At 49.0% G+C, this 20,817-nt stretch overlaps 1 protein-coding gene across 1 annotated transcript in view; it reads right to left on the bottom strand.

Moving 5' to 3' along the window:
• Positions 1-2,346: 2,346 nt before the first annotated feature.
• IDH3B (isocitrate dehydrogenase (NAD(+)) 3 non-catalytic subunit beta) overlaps positions 2,347-20,817 on the bottom strand; it is a 149,500-nt gene continuing 131,029 nt past the window's right edge. Inside the window, exon 12 of the mRNA XM_078678737.1 lies at positions 2,347-2,487. Coding sequence (XP_078534863.1) covers positions 2,410-2,487 — 78 coding nt within the window. The 3' untranslated portion in view covers positions 2,347-2,409. The remainder of the gene's footprint in view (positions 2,488-20,817) is intronic.

Below are 20,817 nucleotides of genomic sequence, written 5' to 3'. Positions count from 1 at the left end.
TATCAAGAACAATGGACCTTTTGTAATTTCTGTGACAAGAGCTAAAGCAGATCTATGTATTAGTAGTGTTGGGAGAATTCCAGTGGGACGGAGTGAATGTATTTTGACACTGACTATTGAAGGAGCTAATATTAGTAGTTTCTTATCTTCGCACAATACCTATTTTGTTTGTGGAAATAAGGGATACTATCAACTACCTGTTGGGCGTTCAGGGATCTGCTATGTGTCTTTTCTGTTGCCCCCTGTATTTTTGGCATCTAAGTTATATCACCTCGACTTCAAATTGTATAATGACATTTCCAAGAACAGATACAAACGAACAATAAGTACTGATGAGGTTGATCAGACTGATACCACTTTGCAACAATATGTCGATTTTAATTTGGGTTTGTTCTTCTTCGTGGGTGCTGCATTAAACAGTAGAAAAATAAGGAGACACTCGTGTTGTGGAAGCTGTTACCAATCAGACAGCAATGGCACATGGGGAACATTACAGAGGAACTGCAAATTGCAAGGATTGTAGCACTCCAAAACAGAATGGTGCTTGATGTGATTTTGGCTGACCGAGGTGGTGCATGTCGTATCATCGGTAGCAGTTGCTGCGTATTTATACCAGATCACTCACCTTCAATATACGACGCAATATCAAAACTGCATAAGATTGATGCAGTGATTCACCCAGAGACTGGTACATGGACTTTTTCGATCTGGTTCTGGACACTATTTGCTACTTGGGGCTGGAAACTACTGACTATTTTATGTATAATGTTGGCGATATTATTTACATGCTGTACTTGTATACAATGTGGTTCTATGCTTTGCTCTATGTGCATCACTGCTTGTACACCTGCCAGGAGAAATATTGCAGAAATAAAAGAACAACAAATGCTAAACAAAGGGATCATTGAGATTATGAGCATCAATGTACAGGATGCATATCTAGATTACCTCAGATGAACGACTGTCTTCAGCTAATGCTAAAATGGTCGTCTGTTGTAATTTGGCAGCGATGGGGTTAGCATTAGCAGAAGCCATCCTGTATTTAGAGACTATCTTGTCCGTTTTGTGGAATCCATTTTGTATTTCTGTCAGCCATTTTGTTTGCCATGTGCTACCATGTGCTCACCATGTACTCTGTCCTACATTCCTGTTAACTGCTCTTGAAATCTGCCTAGAGACGAGATATATTTAGCCTTTTCTGCTCCACACATGCTCAGTTGAGCTTGCAGCTGTCCTTGTAGCTGTCCCCAGTCTGTAACTGTCAGGATATGTTCACTAGAATTAGCAACTGCTAGCTCCTCCCACTTGTTGACTGTGCATTTTCTGTATGACCTTATATGTACCTAAATCCAGCATTTTGTACTTGTACCGCCTTCATTTGAGCCCCTGTGTGGGTATTAAAAGGACCAAGCTCCTTCCATTCAGTGTGCTACTTCATACATTACCGAAGGGTGCTGTGTGAATGAAGTTCCACCTCATGAGGTTTAATAAACTCTGTATTTTCTATTCTAGCTTCTGTGCCAACTTCTTTCTATTGGTCTGAGGACTCTGAGCAGAGAAGGGCGAACCCCTAGCACTGGTAGGCCTTGCTGAGGCACACTACTACAGATGGACAAACTGATAGATTGACGAGTGAAAGGATGGGTGAAAGGGTGGATGAGTGAGTGAAAGGGTAAATGAATTGATGAGTTTGTGCATGGAAGGGTGGGTGGATGAGTGAAAGGAACAACGGACGGATGGATGAGTGAATAGATGGATGGATGAGTGAAAGGGTGGATGGAGGGATGGATGACTGAAAGGTGGAAGGATGGATGGCGGAAAGGGTGGGGGATGGATGGATAGGTTTGGAGATGGCTGGATAGGTTTGGATATGGATGGGTGGATAGATGAATGGGCAGACAGAATGGTGATAGACTGAATGATGGATGAAGGTATGAATGGATGACAGAATGTAAAGTTGAAATGATAGATATCAGTGGTGGGTGAATGAAAGGATGAATGGATAGAGGCTTGGATGGAAGTGACAAAAGAGATCTTCTGGGGAGGGTTGCGATGACTTGATTCACTTGCTTGGTGCCAAAGTTGGGGGTATTTTTATTTTCTGGCTACTCTCTTCACCTATATACCGGTTGGTGCACAGACATTTCATCTTTGCACAGATTCTAATTCTTCTGATCAAGCTTTACAACTAAATGATAATTCAAGAGCACTTTATCCTGAACCGATGCGCAGTGAGAATTATTACATTCTGTTCTATTCACTTTGGTGCTTTTGGGTTAGAAACTTTTAGCATATCACACACAAACACACACAGACACACAACATAGTAAGGTGCAGGTGAAGCAGCAAGCTGGCCGCGGAGCTCACACCTCCACAGAGGTCTGGTTCGTGGCCTGTTGGGCGTCTTGCCTACGAATGGAGGTTCGCGATCACGGAACGCGTGAAGTCCGCACACGTTCCGTAGCCACCCATGTCCAGAGTCCGCACCTGCAAGGAGTGGAAGACAGAGGTTAGTGTGGGCAGGAGGTGTAGGTGTGAATAACTATCTGATTGTTTCTTACAAGACAACGTTTCATGCCTGACTCACAGAAGAGTCTTCTAGGGTCCTTCTGAGAGCTTGTACATAACAGCAGAATGTGCCAGAAACTTTTGGTAAGGGTCCCGGAGATCTACCCTTTAGAACAGGGTCCTACAGAAAATGAGGTGTTCATAGACGAATTTACATTTCCAATAGTTAACTGCAGGTGCTGATTTAGTATAAGGAGTGGTACCGGTGCTGAAGACATTGAGACTAATGAAAGACAGGCTGAAGCGTCTAGCTCTTGCCTATTTATGCACATGGGGGAAAGAAGTTCAGGACTTCTTTTCATGGCATGCTCCCAATCTTCAACAGTTTTTAAATGTGTAATATGATGTCAATTTGGCCAAAAGCAGCAATCACGCTAGAATAGTCTTCAAGGTCAATTCCACAGAGGATGTGACCTTGACAGTCACATAATAGCCATCAAGGGCACACGTGAGATGCATGTCCCCCAACTGGGTCAATACTCAGTGCTAGGGAGCTCCAGCTGTGCGGCCAGCGCTCTCCAATGAGCCAGCCAACACCATTTCTCATTTTACTCACAAAATGGGTGCCCCTCAATACCCAATCAATGCACACCATTGCTATGAATGCCTTCCAAGCACAGACCATGCTTGCCACAGTAATGGAGCCAGAGGCAGACAGTAGCCATCAGTTAGCCATGGTGGCCCCTTGCTTTCAGTTAAGTATAGGAGTTCCATACGTCAGCACATGATGTTGGTGTCCATCAGCACAAGACCATAGGATGCACCCCAGCCCGTGGAAAGCGAACTAGGGCGCATTATGGCTGCTGCTCTGAGAGCTGAATGAGCTTTTAAGCAAGACGCGAGGTGGGATGGACTTCACAAGAGAAGCTAGAAGAGCAGCAAAGGTGCTGCGGCAAAAGAGCTGGGAAAAAGGTGAAGTCCATAGTAGCTCCTTGAAGATGTAATCATATGCAGAAGTTACTGAAAACCCCACCTGGTACTAACTAAAGTTCTTTTTAGGTTACTCTCAGTGTAATGCCTATAATGGTGTGAAGACCCCGTAGTAGAGGGATCCCCGCTTATTGGCACAGACCAGTAGGACCCCTGGCCAACTGTTTTCTAATTTTTGTGATCACTAACAAATACACAGTTCATATTTCACCTAGTTTGGGGATCATGTTTTTCCAAAAGTCTCAATGCCCAACCACAACCTTCCCCTTTCTTTTTAAGTTCAAAGTGTTTTATTAGATTTTACAACCAGAGATGGACAGTGGTCAATAACATAAATATACAGTGAGAAAGGGAGGATACAACCAGGGGGAGGGGAAGAGGCTGTGTATAAGATTGTACAGTAAACAATCGACAATGGGAGTTGATCTGTACTTTGCATATGAGTTGATACATAGTCAGGTAGGCATGTAGTACCACAGGGGAGTCGTAGAAGGTCATTACAATTCGGATAGTTGGGATTGCAATAAAGTACATACATGCTATACAAAAACCTTTAGATGACCTTGAGGGTTAGATACAACTTGAACGATATACATTGACGTCTAGGACACATTGGTATGCAAAGATGTGAATAAAATGATTTTGTCTCACATGTTTGAGGGAAGAAGGTGATACGAGTAGCTATAGGGCCTGGTGCATTAGAAGTAGCGTGGACAGATTATATCCGGCGTGAAAGGCGAGATTTGAAGAGAAGGTGTGTTTACCTGTTGGAAAGATCAAGTGGGATTATAAATAAAGGCACTTGTGTTTAGCGCATTCCAAATTGAGCAGCGTGAAGATCTCCACGGGGAGAATTGGAGAGCAATGTTATCAGCTCCTATGAGGAATAGCATGTGAGCGAGGGAGCCCTCTTGTTTGCCGCAGTACCAACAGTTAGGGTCTTTTTTAAGACCGACTTTGAAGAGTCTTGCAGGAGTAGAGCATGTCCTATTTATTAACATATATGTTATTTGTGATAGGATTGGTGTGATTTTATGTGAGAAGGAGGATTTGTTGATGGCGACCCAATTAAAAGCAATATCTATCTTGGTGGGAGTCAGCTTCCCAGTTCCGTTGATTATGAGATACAGTTTTGTTTTGGTTTGTCAGGAGAATTTTGTATATGATAGAGACCAGATGCCCTACCTTGGATAAGTGATTCAGGAGGGTAGTGACAGAAGGACTAACACCCAAGACATTTTTTGCGGCAAGGGCCGTAATAACAGAAGGAGAGAGTAAAGGATTATCCACAAGAGTGGAAGGAGATATTCCTGGTCCCCTGGACCTAAGACTATATAAACAACAAAAAGAGCATCACCAGTGGACCAACTCCATGGTCTCAAATGGGAAGAAGGGAGATGGAGAAATAACAAAAGAAAGAGTTTATCTTTTGTTTGAAGACTCCTCACTCACCAACCTGGTTGGTGACATGCTTCATCATCGGGGTCCCACCCGCTTAGCCGAATGCCATCCGGGTGTGCTGCGACACCTGATTACAGTGGAGCGGGGTTGTTTTGTGAATGTAGTGCAAAAAAAGGTGATGTTAAAAACTGTCTCAGTATAGCTTCTTGAAAAAATGTTTATTCTGAAGTTACTGGACAGTGTTAAAAGACAGTGAAGAGACACTGGTGTTGGTTTTTATGACCAACTGTATCTATGTGATTGTGAGGTCTACATGTTTCAACCTGTGATGGGATCTACCAGGTTTTCGTCAGGACCAAAAAACATGGGACCTGGGCGGTATACACACACTAATGTGTACCCAACCCTTGGTCCCAGATACCAAACTGGATACTTGAAGTAGGTGTCCTCACAGCCTAATCAGGCGAGGAAAAAGGGGGGAGAAACCTGTGGAAGAAAAGAAAACATCACAAACAAACAAATGACGTGCCTGTAACGTAGTGTAGTTTCTCAGTAGTAAAAATTCTCTATGCGAATCCCTTTCATGCTGAAGACATTGTCCCAAAGAGTGCATACTATATGGTGGCAAAAATGCTGGCACAGGCCTGCATTGTGTTGCAAGTATGCAAGGTTTATTACTGGTAATTCCAGAAGAAAAAGGCTCGATTTGCCCGTGTTCAAACTATCTCACACTCTCACGGCATCACACAGATCAATATATGTGGATAAGTGGGTGTGAAGGAGTAGTTTCTGTTATAGTCATAATCTAGTGAATAGTCCCGACCATGTGCGTGGACCCCGGAGCAATCAAAAATAATCTCTTAAGCTGTCAAAACATGCAGAACTGCATCGACACTTAAGAGAGAATTTAAAGACAGATAATGCAGCCTATATCCACAGGCTACATTGTCCAGTACTTCAACTAGAAATTCCACCAAAAATCTACAAACAGCACAGCCTGTCCAGGGTTTTCTAATAGAAAAACCTTGCCTTTAACAGCAAAATCCTCTGGAATGATAGAGAGGAAGAAGTGGACAGACAAGCCCCATAGGCTGCCATTATGTGGCTCAGAACAGGATACTGTGCCTTTAAGAGAACTTTCCAGAAGTCTCACAGTATCCCAGAATGCACTGCAGGTCCCTTTTACTTTCAGTTCTTTTTGAAGGCGTAACACGCCAGACCTGTAGCATTTCTTACATGAATATCTCTCTCCACCGGGGAGGAGGGCGGGCGCTTATGACTATAACAGAGATACCCCTACTACAGAACTGGAGTTACAGGACAGAAACTACTCCTTCTGTAGTAGGGGATCTCTGTGTATAGTCATAATCTAGTGAATAGAATGGCAAGCCCATCCCCACACCAAAGCGGTGGTGGAGAAAAGAGAAATAACACCACTACTGTGCGAACAGATTTCGCAGCGAAGCCTGCCTGACCTGAGCGTCTGCCCTGGCACCAGTGTCCAGGCAGTAATGCTTAGCAAAGGTATGGACTGACTTCCAAGTGGCCGCCTTGCAGATTTCTGCAATTGGAACATTACGGAGCAAAGCAGTCGTGGCAGCTTTGCCCCTGGTGGAATGAGCCTTAGGTTTACCCCTAAAGTCTTATTAGCCTTTTGGTAACACAATTGTATACGGGACACAATCCACCTAGAGATGGACTGTTTAGAGGTAGCAAGACCCGTCCTGACTGATCCATAATTGATAAACAATTGGTCTGACCTACGAATATCCTTGGTTTTAGCCAGATACAATTTCAACACCCTCCTAACATCCAGGGAATGCAGGGACCTTTCCGCTGGAGAGGAAGGATTCTGAAAAAACATAGGTAAAGTTATAGTCTGGTTAACATGAAAATCAGATATAACCTTTGGAAGAAATTTAGGGTGAGTACGCATAACAACATTAGCCGCATGAAATACAGTATAAGTTTCTTGGCAACACAACGCCTGAATTTCACTCACCCTGCGGACCGATGTAATGGCCACGAGGAACGGCGCCTTCCAGGACAGGTGCTGCAACGAAGCCTTATGAATAGGTTCAAAAGGCTCCTTCATTAATCTGGACAGCACCACATTCAATTCCCATGAAGGCAAAGGAAGCCAGACAGGAGGGAACACTTTCTTCAAGCCTTCCAAAAAATCTTTGATCACAGGGATCTGAAAGAAGGAAGTCTGTGAAGGGCATTTCCTGTAGGCAGTCAGCGCAGCAAGATGAACCTTAATGGAATGGACATTAAGGCCAGACTGCGCCAGATGTAGAAGATACGGAAGTATGACATCTTCCTTACATTTCGTTGGGTCATAGTTCTTGGACTTGCACCAGATGCAAAACCTCTTCCACTTGCAAGCATAAGAAGTCCTAGTGGAAAGTCGCTTAGCCTCCTTCAGTATGTCCATGCAATCTTCTGGTAGATTCAGATGGCCATATTGCACTATCTCAGGAGCCATGCCGCCAAACTCAAAGACGAGAGGTTGGGGTGCAACATCTGCCCCCCGAACTTCGTGAGAAGGTCCGGCCTGCATGGCAGCCGTATGTGAGGAAGGAGAGACCGGTGAAGCAGGTCCGTGAACCACCACTGTCTTGGCCATTCCGGGGCAATCAGGATCATCCGCGCCCTGGACTGGGACAGTTTGATGAGCACCGCCGGAATCAGGGGAATGGGTGGAAAAGCGTACAGAAAGCTGTTCGACCAGTTGATCCATAACGCATTCCCCAGTGTCCCCGGCTGGTAGTACCTGGAGGCGAAGTCTCGGCATTTGCTGTTTTCGGCGGTGGCGAACAGATCTACGTCTGGAGTCCCCCACCATGCGAAGACTTCTCCTAGTACTTCGTCGTTTATGACCCATTCGTGGTTTTCCTGAATCAGTCTGCTCAGTGCGTCTGCTTGAACATTCTGCACACCTGGCAGATGGGTAGCCGTTATCGTCAGTCCTCTGGCTAGAAGCCAGTGCCAGATCGCCTGCGCCTCCTGCGACAGAGTGCGCGATCTCGACCCTCCCTGCTTGTTGAGGTAATACATCGTGGTCCTATTGTCCGTCTGAACAAGCAGAGAGTTGGTCCGGAAGGACGGAAGAAAGCCCTTCAGTGCCAAGTGAACAGCTCGGAGTTCCAGGAAATTGATGTGGTACGTGGACTCCGTCGGGGACCACGTCCCTTGAATCTGTAAGTCTCCTGAGTGCGCCCCCCAGCCGTGGAGAGACGCATCCGTCACGATAGTCTGCGTGGGAATGTCCTTGTGGAAGGGAACCCCTCTCAGGAGATTCTCCGCTGAACACCACCACTTCAGAGACTGAAGAGCATGCAGAGACAGTCGTATCTTGTCGTCCCAAGATCCTTTCCTCTGATCCTCCAAGCACTCCTGCAATGGTCAGCCGTGCGTGTGGCGTGAGGAAGATACAAGAGGCCATCGATCCCAGTAGAGAAGACACCATCCTCACTGTTGTAGATGGAGCGGTCATAAGAGCCTGGGCCTTCCGAAGGAGTGATAATCGCCTCTCCTCCGAAGGAGACACGCTTGCTGACAGCGTATTGATGGAGGCTCCCAAGTACTGAATGCACTGGACCGGAGTCGGGACAGACTTGGACATGTTGATGTGCAACCCCAGCCTGTTCAAGAGAACGCACGTCTTCTGGAAGTGCGCTTGAGCTTCCGAGAATGAGGATGCCTTGATCAACCAATCGTCCAGGTAAGGGTAGACATACACCTTGTTCTTCCTCAGGTGTGCAGCTACCACTGCCATGCATTTCGAGAATGTTCTGGGCGCAGACTTCAGACCGACTGGCAGTACTGTGTACTGATAATGATTGGTGCCGACTTGAAATCGCAGGAACTTCCTGTGTTTGTGTGCAATGGGCACATGGAAGTACGCATCCTGTAGGTCAATAGCGCAGAGCCAGTCTCCCTGTTGCAGCTGAGGATAAATCTGATGCAACGACAGCATGCGAAACTTCTCTCTGCGAATCCACTTGTTTGCTTGTCGCAAATCCAGAATGGGCCTGAACTCATTCTTGTCCTTCTTGCGAACTAGAAAGAACCGGGAGTACAGACCTCTTCCTCTCTGAGACAGAGGTACGTCTTCTATCGCCCTTTTCCTTAACAGGATATCGGCCTCCGCCTGGAGCTCACGCAGTTGGAATTGCGAGCTGATCGGTGGAATGGAGGGAGGCGGGCTGGTGAAACGAAGACTGTATCCATTGGAAACAATATTCAGCACCCACTTGTCCTGAGTAATTTTTCTCCACTCTGCCAGAAAAAATTGAACGCTTCCCCCCACCGGAGCGGGTAACGGATGTAGGGGAAGTAATCGCTCAGGTTCTAGACCCAGCCGGGCCTTTGTTCGCTGCCGCGGACTGTTGGCCGCCTCTACCCTTCTGGCGCTTCTGGAAGGGCTTCCGGAACTGCTGCTGCTGTTGTTGCTGCTGTCCCGAAGTCTGTCCTCGCCCACGGCCTTGACCTCTGAACCGTCTCTGGAACGGGCGGTAGGTCTTTTTCTCTTTGGGCTTTTCCAGCCCGACCGCCGTCAGGGTCTCGGCCTCCGCCTTCATGCGGGCCATTTCGTCATCCGCATGTTTGCCAAACAGGGTTTCACCCGAGAAAGGCAGATTGGCCACCCGCTGCTGAGCTTCAGGCTTGAGTGACGTAAGCCGAAGCCTCGCGTGGCGCCGCTGGTTGATACCATGACAGTACCCGTGGCAGCCAGAAGGGACGTATCCGCAGCCGCGCTGATGAGCTGGTTCGACACCAGCATCCCCTCCTTCAGGACCTCTTGAAAGTCTTCCTTTTTCTCCCGGGGAAGGAACTCAGCGAACTGCTGGAGGGACTCCCATAGGGCACGATCGTACTGTCCTAGCAAAGCCGCAGCGCTGGCCGCCTTCATAGCAGTAGAGGCCGTCCCACAGACCTTTCTGTCTGCCGAGTCAATCCAGCGGCTCTCCTTATCCCGAGGTACAGTATAGGACGGGGAGGTGGCATGCTGCTTCCTAGCAGCCGTCACTATGACAGAATCCAGAGTAGGATCCATATGAAGAAAGGCAGGGTCAGAATCCGGGGCCCTGTACTTCTTAAGGAGCCGCGAGGGAGCGGACTTCGTCACCGCAGGGGTGAGAAACAACTCTTCTGCAGGCTCTACCAGCCCCGGCACCAGGGGTAGTAAAGGTCGAGACAGGTGTTTCTTATGCAATGTCTCGAAAATCACGGATGTTGTTGGAGTAGGCACCGTCACCGTGATACCCAACTTCGCTGCACCCCTCAGGAGAACATCTTGGAACGTGCTGATGTCGTCCACCGGCTATACTCTCGTCCCCGGGGATTCCGACAAGGTCGGTGAGTAGGTTCTGGTCCCTGAGGAATCCGTGCGGGACCGTGACCGTCTCCTCCTGTGACGCCGTCTAGATCTCGTTGAGGACCTGTGACGACTCCGCAATCTCCCCCTCCGATCTGAGCAGGATCGCGATCTCCTTGGCTTCAGGCTCTCAGCCGGCTTCACCGGAGCGGGCGACTTTGGCCCGGCAGGGGCCCTCGGCAGAGGGGTACCCTTAGGGGGCGTCGGGAATCGAGGCAGCGACGACGTCCTCGGAGGAACCGGAGGAGGTCTGTCAGCCAGAAGCTGAGGTTGAGGATGAGGTTGAGGAGGAGGAGGTGGAAGTGGAGGCGGGGTGAGTGCCCGCGGCGGTGGCCCCCTGGGCAATGGAGGAGGGGGCCTAACCGACTTCGGCCTAGAAGGCGTAAACACTTCGGAATACACCGAGCCCGGTGATCCTCCCTCTTTCCTAGGCTGGGGTATTGGAGAATCCCCCATAGGCACCTGCCGCCTGCTCGACTGACTCCTGGTGCCAGAACTCCTTCTGCGCCTCTTCGACGTCGAAGAACGTCGTCCCAACGGCGAACGTCGGCTCCTCGACGACGAGCGTCTCCTCCTCGACGCCGAATGCCTCTTCCATGATGCCGAACGTCTTCGTCTCGACGGCGACCTTTATCTCGCCGGCGACCTTCGTTCGACGGCGAGCGTCTCCTCGACACTGAACACCGCCTCGGCGTCGAGGATCCCCTCGACGACGACCTTCTTCTCTTCGCCGACGGCGAACGGCGGTGTCGCCTCGACGGCGAGCGCCTACGCCGGGCCACTTCTCGACATAGAATACTCGACGACGACTATGAAATCGTCACCGGTGACTTCGACGGCGGTCTATTCAGTTCCCTCGACACCGATCGTCGCGCCGCTCCAACCCAGAGCCCTGGGGAGACGGGGAACAGACTGCAGTCATCCCTCTCGACGCCGTAGTCGGTGCAATCGACGCCGACGGAGAATGGGGGCGTTTGCTGGTCTTCCTGCCCCTGGGGAGCCCCCCAGAGGCCTCAGCATGGGCAGAGGAAGCCCTTCCAGACCCACCTTGTGCCTTCAGTCTTCTGTCTTCCAGGCCTTGGAGCCTGATCTTCAGTCTGTCCCTCAGGGTTCTGCTAGAGAAGCCCTGGCAGATGTCACACTCCTCTGGGACATGAGATGAGGGAAGGCAGATGATGCACACCTCGTGTGGGTCCGACTTGGCCTTCTTCCTCGAGCACTCTGGGCATTAGTCAAATAATGCAGGCATATTGGCAAATAAAGAGTGCACCAATACAAAAACAGGGAAGAAACACCAAAGTACTTCAAGAAAAGCACTCAAAAACAGTGAAAAATCACCAAATAAACCCTTGAAAAGGGAGAGCTCAATGCTCCAGGGTCCTGCTTGCAGGAGCCGGAAAAAAGAACTGAAAGTAAAAGGGACATACAGTGCATTCTGGGATACTGTGAGACTTCTGGAAAGTTCTCTTAAAGGCACAGTATCCTGTTCTGAGCCACATAATGGCAGCCTATGGGGCTTCTCTGTCCACTTCTTCCTCTCTATCATTCCAGAGGATTTTGCTGTTAAAGGCAAGGTTTTTCTATTAGAAAACCCTGGACAGGCTGTGCTGTTTGTGGATTTTTGGTGGAATTTCTAGTTGAAGTACTGGACAGTGTAGCCTGTGGATATAGGCTGCATTATCTGTCTTTAAATTCTCTCTTAAGTGTCGATGCAGTTCTGCATGTTTTGACAGCTTAAGAGATTATTTTTGATTGCTCCGGGGTCCACGCACATGGGCGTGACTATTCACTAGATTATGACTATACACAGAGATCCCCTACTACAGAAATAATGGTTTAGTCACTCTGTCATACTTCATGAGAAAGTGACTATCGACATTCACACACTAAAGTGTAAGCGTTTTTTAATGCATGCATAATTTAGATCAATAAAGCATCATTAACTCTTGGCGGTGGGAGGAACTAGGACTAAGGTAAATCTTACTCAGGGAGAGAGTTTCGGGTGCTTCACGGGAGTGGGAAGATCCACAGGTTTCTCCCCCCCTTTTCCTCGCCTGATTAGGCTGTGAGGACACCTACTGCAAGTATCCAGTTTGGTATCTGGGACCGAGGGTTGGGTACACGTTAGTGTGTGTATACCACCCAGGTCCCATGTTTTTGGTCCTGACGAAAACCTGGTAGATCCCATCACAGGTTGAAACATGTAGACCTCACAATCACATAGATACAGTTGGTCATACAAACCAACACTAGTGTCTCTTCACTGTCTTTTAACACTGTCCAGTAACTTCAGAATATCTTTCAAGAAGCTATACTGAGACAGTTTTTAACATCACCTTTTTTTGCACTACATTCACAAAAAAAATACACTCCACTGTAATCAGGTGTCGCAGCACACCCGGATGGCATTCGGCTATCCGGGTGGGACCCCGATGATGAAGCATGTCACCAACCAGGTTGGTGAGTGAGGGGTCTTCAAACAAAAGATAAACTCTTTCTTTTGTTATTTCTCCATCTCCCTTCTTCCCATTTGAGACCATGGAGTTGGTCCACAGGTGATGGTCTTTCTGTTGATTATATATTATATATATTTTTTTTTGGGGGCAAGCCATACTTTAAGCTGCAGGAATTTGTAAGAATCCAGGTAAGCAAGATTGAGAATAGAAGTGGAGAAGTATCTTCAAAGATGTCTTGTATTAGTTAAATGCCCTTACGAGACCAGTCTGTCCAGAAAAATGGGAAACCGCCAATTTTGAGTGTGTAGGGAGGACATGTGAGAGTGATGTATCTTGACCTCTAGATGTGCGTCAAGGAGCAGGATGGCCATTTTGGTGTTCTGTATAATGTTTCTAGAGAGTGGAAGATGGTTTATATTCATAGTGGGTGGAGCAGTGATAGGGATGTTCTGTAAGAGGGACTTTTCTATTCTCACCCATGGTGGTTCATATGTTGGGTTATGAATAAACCAATTTGCACCCTGTTTGCAGAAAAAGACAGTTTGATAGTTTCTGAAGATGGATAGGGAGAGGCCCCCTTTGTCCTTGGATAGCCTACTTTTTTTCATAGAGATTCTGGGCGTTTTGCCCTGCTGTAGTCCATGGCACAGTGTGCACGACTGTTCACTACTGTAGTGCTACAATCCGTGTCACACTGCGGAGGACGGGTGACTCGTAAAGTCACACAGTCCATGGCACGGATTGTAGCACTACAGTAGCGAACAGTCCTATACATTGTGTCACGATGCGGAGGCCGAGTGAGCAGTAAAGCCATAGGGTCTATAGCACAGTGTGCAGGACTGTTCACTACTGTAGCCTTACAGTCAATGTCACGCTGCGGAGAACGGGTGACTAGTAAAATCATACAGTCTACATCACAGTGTGCAGGACTGTTCCCTACGGTAGTGCTACAATCCCTGTCACAATGCGGTGGCTGAGTGATTAGTAAAGTCATACAGTCCATACCACAGTGTGCAGGACTGTTCACTACTGTAGTGCTAGAATCCATGTCACTGCGGAGGCCGAGTGACTAGTAAAGTCAGACAGTCTATGCCAGTGTACAAGACCGTTCACTACTGTAGAGGTTCAGTCCCGTCATACGAGTTACATACCTTCGGTAACGATGTATCTGGTAGAGACGTTGTCTAGCAGCAGATTCCTTAACTTAGAGTATCCCCAGACGTGAGACTGGATCCGGAATTTTTTTGTCGCAGCACCTCTGCACGCCGGGGTACGGCGCCACATGACCCCGCCCTGACGTTGTCCTCGTATGTGACATCAGCGAGGTCATATAAGCCCCTCCCAGCGCGCTGATGTCAGTTTCCTTCTTTTCCACGTGCAACGCAGATCCGGAGTGAGCTCCTGTGGCCTGTCTCACGCCTGGGGATATTCTAAGTTAAGGAATCTGCGGCTAGACAATGTCTCTACCAGATACATCGTTACCGAAGGTAAGTAACTCGTATGACGGGACTGAACCTCTACAGTAGTGTCCTGTACACTGTGGCATGGACTGTATGACTTTACTAGCCACTTGGCCTCCGGAGCCCGATATGGATTGTAACACTACAGTAGTGAACAGTCCTGCACACAGTATTGTAGACGTTATGACTTTACTAGTCACCCGGCCTCTGCCGTGTGACATGGACTGTAACACTACAGTAGTGAACAGTCCTGCACACTGTGATGTAGACTGTATGATTTTTTATTAGTCACAGGTCTCACAGACATGCGGCTCCTGCCTCACCTGTGCAGGGCACTATCCACATACACATCTTGTGTGCAGGTTCTTACTGGCAACAGCATTTGTTACACCTTTTGGAAGGTTATTAAGGGCATGCAGCTTTCATGCATTAACAAAGCATTCTAGATAACCGTGTACTCATGTGTCTTGCATGTTCAGCTTGCTGTTTTGACCTACTTGTATCCCTCCCTTTTGTCCCTGATCATCTGTAAAGCGCTCTGATACCCTCTTGGGTCATGTTCGCGCTATACAAAACTTTATATAAATAATTAAAAAGGGTAAATGTATGCATTATTGCGGCATTGTAGAAGGAGACAAGTACTTGTTTTACTTCTTCTGGAAGGAAGCTTGCCACATATGTGCACTGCTGCATAGGTTGAAATGGGAAGGAGATACCTAAAGGCGGTTCTGGAGGGGGCCCAATTTGGGCGATAACCTGATCAAAATGATAATGGCTCTCTACCACAAACCCACTGCTAAAGTCAATGCTGGAGGTATAGTTTCCCCCGCATTTAACCTGAACCAAGGGACGCGGCAGGGCTGTCCTCTCTTGCCCACCCCCTTTTCCTCCTGGCTTTGGAGCCTTTCCTGCAACATATCAGGGAAAAGAAAGACATTACTGGTAGCTCCTTTGGTGATTTAAACGTTAAACTTGCTGCATATGCAGATAATGTATTAATTGTCACTGAAGAAACTTCAGCTGAATGCAGAGAAGACTGAGGTGATGGTAATTGGAAAACAGCCCTCTCTTTGGTCTCAGCTATGGTTGCCGGAGGAACTGGGACTTACTCCGATCCCAAAAGCTAAGGTCGAGAATTTGGGAGTATGGTTCGATGACAATTTGTCTAAGAGCAGATATCCGCTGTGGCTGGAGCCTGCTTCAGCATTCTTAAAATGCTACAAAAAAATCACGGACCTACTTCCACCGGACGCTAAAAGAACTTTTGTCCAGGCCCTTGTTACATCTTGTCTTGACTATTGTAACATATTGTACCTAGGGGTGACCGCCAGAAATTTGAACATCTTGCAGAAGGTCCAAAATGCGGCAGCTCGGCTGATTTTGAATAGCCCCAGGCGGGCATCGGTGGGGGAAGCTCTGATGAAACTTCATTGGCTCCCTACATCGGCTAGAGTTACTTTTAAGGCCCTATGCTTTGGCCATAGGATCCTTAATCAGGAGGCGCCATGATTTTTGCTCCCCCCTTCTCACTGCATATCAGCCTGCTCGGAACCTGAGATCGTTTGGCACAGCCAAAGTGACTGTGCCCAGGGTGCAGAATGTTCGAGGGAGATCCTTTGGCTTCTTGGCGGCTAAGGCATGGAATGATCTGCCTGTCGATCTATGGATGTGTGTATCGGAGACTCTGTTCCGGAAAAAATTAAAAACCTGGATCTTCCTTCACCAGCTTGGAGGATGGAAGTAGTGCTTCTACTCCGATTGCTGGGCAGTCAGAGGCCCAGGAAGGTTGCTGGCTTTAGTCAGTTGTTGGGGTTCTGATGGTGTTCTAGCGCGAGGACACTCCGTTAGAGTAACCAGGTGCTTTACAAGCTAAATAATAATAATAAGAAGAAGCCTCCACTGCAATCTCAGCACTACTGAATACCATACATCAGTTCTCAGAAATATGGGGCTGTTTTGAGCGGGGGGTTTTACTGCACTGATGTGGGTGGCCGGTTGGTACTGTGGAGGGGATGAGGAGTTGGCTGCAATGGGGTCGGTACCTGATTTGAAATGCCTCACGTGGAATGTCCGGGGACTCCGCACAATGTCTAGGAGATATAAGGTACACGCTCATCTAGTGAGGCGGGGCGTACAGATTGCACTACTGCAAGAAACCCATTTAACCAAGCAAGAATGTACAGCACTGCAGAGGAGATGGCATGGTCAGGTGTTCGGCACCACGTACTCGGGGTTTGCCCGGGGGGTATTGATATGGGTTAGAGCGGGGATCCCGTTCCAGGCCACGAATCAGATGGTGGACCCTGAGGGGCGGTATGTAGCAGTGGAGGGGAGGCTCTATGGCAGAGATGTGGTACTGTGCAGTGTCTATGCTCCCAATACTGACCAGGCCCGATTTCTGGACGGACTAACGGGATCACTGGCTCACTTTCTCGCAGGCCCCATCATACTGGGTGGGGACTTTAATTCGATTACTGATGTGTCCTTAGATAGGTCACACCCTCCATTGGTAGATTCGCCGGTGCGTAGGCTAGCCACCCACAGGAAAGACTGGCAGGAGAGATGGGGCCTTCTCGATGTGTGGAGGGAACAGCACCCGGACTCTAGGGACTATTCCTTCTTCTCGGCTATACATGCATTGCATGTTAGGATAGACTCCTTCCTCTGTAGCGGCCCATTGGCTGCCATGATAACCCACACGGAATACCTTACTCTAACCATTTCCGATCATAATCCCTTACTGATGTCGGTGCAATGGAAGAGGCCGAGGTCAGCGATCCCGACATGGCGATTGAGGCCGGACACATTAGAAGACCCGGCGTTCAGTGACACGGTCCTCCGGGGCATGGAGAATTACTTTGCTGAGAATGTGGGGACGGCTGCCACTAGGTCGATTGAATGGGATGCAATGAAGGTGGTGGTGAGGGGCATATGCATGGGCAGGTTCCCGAATGAAAGGACGTCGGTACTGAATGATCTAGAGAAGGCAGAAGGTGCGCTGAGAGACTTAGAGTTACGTAGACTGGAGGATCCTGACTTGCAGGAGCAATTGCTAGAGGCGAAGGAGTTGGTGGCGACTGAAACGGAGCGTCTGCGGTGTTACGACCATAGGCTCTATCTCACCAAGGTACACGCAGAGAGGGACAAGGTGGACACACTGCTTGCTAGGCTCGCTTCGCCAGAACCTAGGGGATGCCCGATCATGAGTATTGCGACGGAGACCGGGGAACTGGTCTACTCACAGGCGGCGGTCTTGCGGCGTTTTGAATCGTACTATGCGAGCCTGTATGCGAGTCAGCTGGGAGAGGCGAGCGCTGCGATAGGCGACTACCTAGACTCTGTTACTCTCCCAGGGCTGGAGGACGGTGTAGCGAAGGGCTTGGGTGGCCCCATAACGCTGTCAGAGATACGGGTGGCCATCAAACAGATGGCCAAGAATAAGACACCGGGAGTGGACGGCCTGCCGATCGAATTTTATGTAAAGTATGTAGACACGCTGGCGCCCAGGCTCTTGACGGTGTACTCGGAGGCAGTATCGCTGGGGAAGCTGCCCCAGTTAATGAGGGAGGCCCTGGTGGTGCCATTGCTGAAGCCAGGTAAAGAGTCCTCTGATGTGAAGTCGTACAGGCCACTGTCCATGTTGACGGTGGATTATAAGATCCTGAGCTGTATATTGGCGACAAGGTTGCTGCCGCACATGACCAAGCTGATACACAGAGACCAAGCCGGGTTTATTCCCACCAGGAGCACATCCATGAACATCCGGCGCTTGATCCGCTTACTGGATAGTGCACGAGATTCGGAGCAGAGATCGGCAGTGCTATCAGTGGACATTGAGAAGGCCTTCGATAGCCGCGAGTGGCAATACCTGGATAGGGTACTGGAGAAGTTCGGCCTGGGGGACGGCTTTGGGCGATGGACGAGGCTCCTCTACTCCTCTGCAACGGCAAGGGTGCGGTTGGGGACTGTTATATCCCCGGCTTATCCGGTGCATAGGGGGACGAGACAGGGTTGCTCGCTCTCCCCCCTGTTGTTTGCCTTAGCAATGGAACCGCTGGCGGTCCAGGCAAGGACAGGGGTTTGGTACACTGGGATTGAGCATGGAGGGCTTAACCATCATATCTCGTTATATGCCGATGATCTGTTGCTGTACCTGGCAGATACTGAGGGGGCGTTAGAGGGAGCAGTGGGACTGTTGTCACGCTTTGGTAAATTATCCGGCCTCAAAGTGAACTGGACTAAAACTTGCGTTTACCCACTACGGGCGTACACGCCATACCCCCCTCTCACAGTAGATGTAGTTTGGGAGAGTGCCTGCTTCACCTATCTAGGAGTCCGTGTGTACCACGATGCTGCGAACCTACTGGATGGAAATGTGGGACGCTGTATACGTGCTCTGAGGGGCTGTATGACTTTCTGGTCCTCCCTCCCGTTGTCGGTACTAGGCCGGATAGCACTGTTGAAGATGGTGGCTCTACCAAGGCTGCTCTATTATTTCCGCACCCTCCCGATATGGATACCACAACGGATTTTCAAGGAATTGAGAACTATGATTATCGACTTCCTTTGGGGAACCGGGAGACGGAGGGTAGCATTAGACACTCTGTTGAGACCCAAACAGGAAGGAGGGATGGCGGTCCCCGATTTTGAGTTGTATTACTTAGCGGCTCAACTGCAAATATTGACGCAGAACATTGCCAAAGAATTCCGGGGCCCGAACCAGGAACGTGGACAGGGTATCCTGAGGCACATCTTATCATTTATAGTTCTACAACAGAGGTTGGAGTTGAAAGATCTAACCATGGAGGAGAGGACTCTCAGGTTATGCTGGCACAGGAGCTTGAAAAGGGCGAGGACTACAAAACCATATGCCCCGGAGATCCCCATAGGGATGTTGACAGCGCTACCGCATGGAGGCGACTGGTCCCCACTGCTGGAATGGGAAGAATCGGGCTTGCACATGCTGGGGGACTTGTACAGGGATGGGACATTGGTCCCCTTTAGGGTGTTGCAAGATCAATTTGGTCTCCCGGATGGGAGCTACCTCTTACATGCGGCGGTGGTAGCAGCAATTCGTAAACACTGGCAGGGGGGGCTGACGGAACCGAACACGACAATGGCCAGCCAATATGTGGTGATGGCAGCGGGTACAATCAAAGCAGTGACCTGCCTTCAATCCCGCATGCTTCGTGAGGGACTGGAACCCCTGACAGCATTGAAGGCTAAATGGGAGGGAAGCATAGGCAAATCCATTCCGGACGCGGTGTGGAGCCAGGTACTGGAGCGGTCGTGGAAGGGCAGCAGGAATGCGCGCTTCCAACAGGTGCATTTCTTTGTGCTACATAGGGCATATCTGACCCCGGCGAAGATTAAACGGTTCTTTCAGGTGCAGGAGGCGGTCTGCCCGAGGTGTTCAGAACCGGAGGTTGAGTTGGACCATTTGCTATGGGGCTGCCCGAAACTGGGGTCATACTGGCCTGCAGTGGGAGAATTGCTGAATGTAGTCACGGATAGAGAGGTGGAGTTCGATATGGCGACCTGCTTGTTGCTCTGGTTCCCTCATACGGCCAGGACGAAGGTCACGAGCAAATTCATTGATCTGGGGCTCATTCTAGCCCAGAGAGAGATTACCTGGCATTGGAAATCCAAGGAGGGTCCATCGGTTAGAAGATGGATGAATGAGATGCTGAAATGGTCCAGGTGTGAAAGTGTGATTAGAATGCGACAGGCTGCCAGAACGGGCAACGAAAGAAGCTTGGAGATGGCAAGGGCATGGGAGACGACTGTGCAGGCTTTGAAAGATTACATGACTGAGGAAACAGAGTAGGGGTGTATGGCATGGGCATCCCCGGAGGACCTGAGGCATAATTGTATTCCCCGATTAGCAGAGAACCCTTGTTTAGAGACCGCGATTTCCACCCACATCAGCAGCAGCAGCAGTTGGGGGGAGGGAAAGGGGGGGGAGGTATTAGATGATCACTGTAGGCACAGGTGAGGGGCCAGCAGCAGTGCCCCGAAATTGCAGTACATTGACCAGTAGTTAATGGGCCATGCGCTCCTGGCACACATAGAGGATTTCTTACAGCCTATGGAGAACTACACCCGTGGGTGGGCGCGAAGGTAGGCCTAGTGCAATGGTTACGGATGGGGCCGATAGGGCACAGGCGAGGGAACGGGCTGTCATCCACGGTGAGATGGGGATGGGAGTTTGGGGAGAAATAAAAGCGGATTTCGTACTGTGTTGTTGACCTGACATCTCTCTGAGATGATCTCCGTGACCTCTTGATAGAAGATAATACTACGCCGCCCAGCCTCCGGGATGTGGGCTGAAAGGCTGTGTGCAAACCTATGGCTGTTGAAGTATCTTGAGAAGTCATGAGTATGTAGGTTGACCAATATCGATGATTATTTTTTTCTGAATCTGCAATAAAAACATATTTAAAAAAAAAAAAAAAAAATCAGTTCTCAGAAATATCTGGATATTCCCTTAGCAAGGACAAATCCGAGGTAAAGCTCCTCAGTCGTTGCGGCAATAAGAGCATTCTAGGCTCGTCTATTAGCAGGCTACCCATGTTCCTATCAGAAGACTTCTTAAAAAACATTGACAAAACCTTTAGCA

Source organism: Lissotriton helveticus, chromosome 2_2, assembly GCF_964261635.1.
Source record: "Lissotriton helveticus chromosome 2_2, aLisHel1.1, whole genome shotgun sequence".
In the NCBI taxonomy this organism is placed as follows: domain Eukaryota; kingdom Metazoa; phylum Chordata; class Amphibia; order Caudata; family Salamandridae; genus Lissotriton; species Lissotriton helveticus.
Note: the sequence above shows the minus strand (reverse complement) of the source record. Positions and strands in the feature narration are given on the sequence as shown.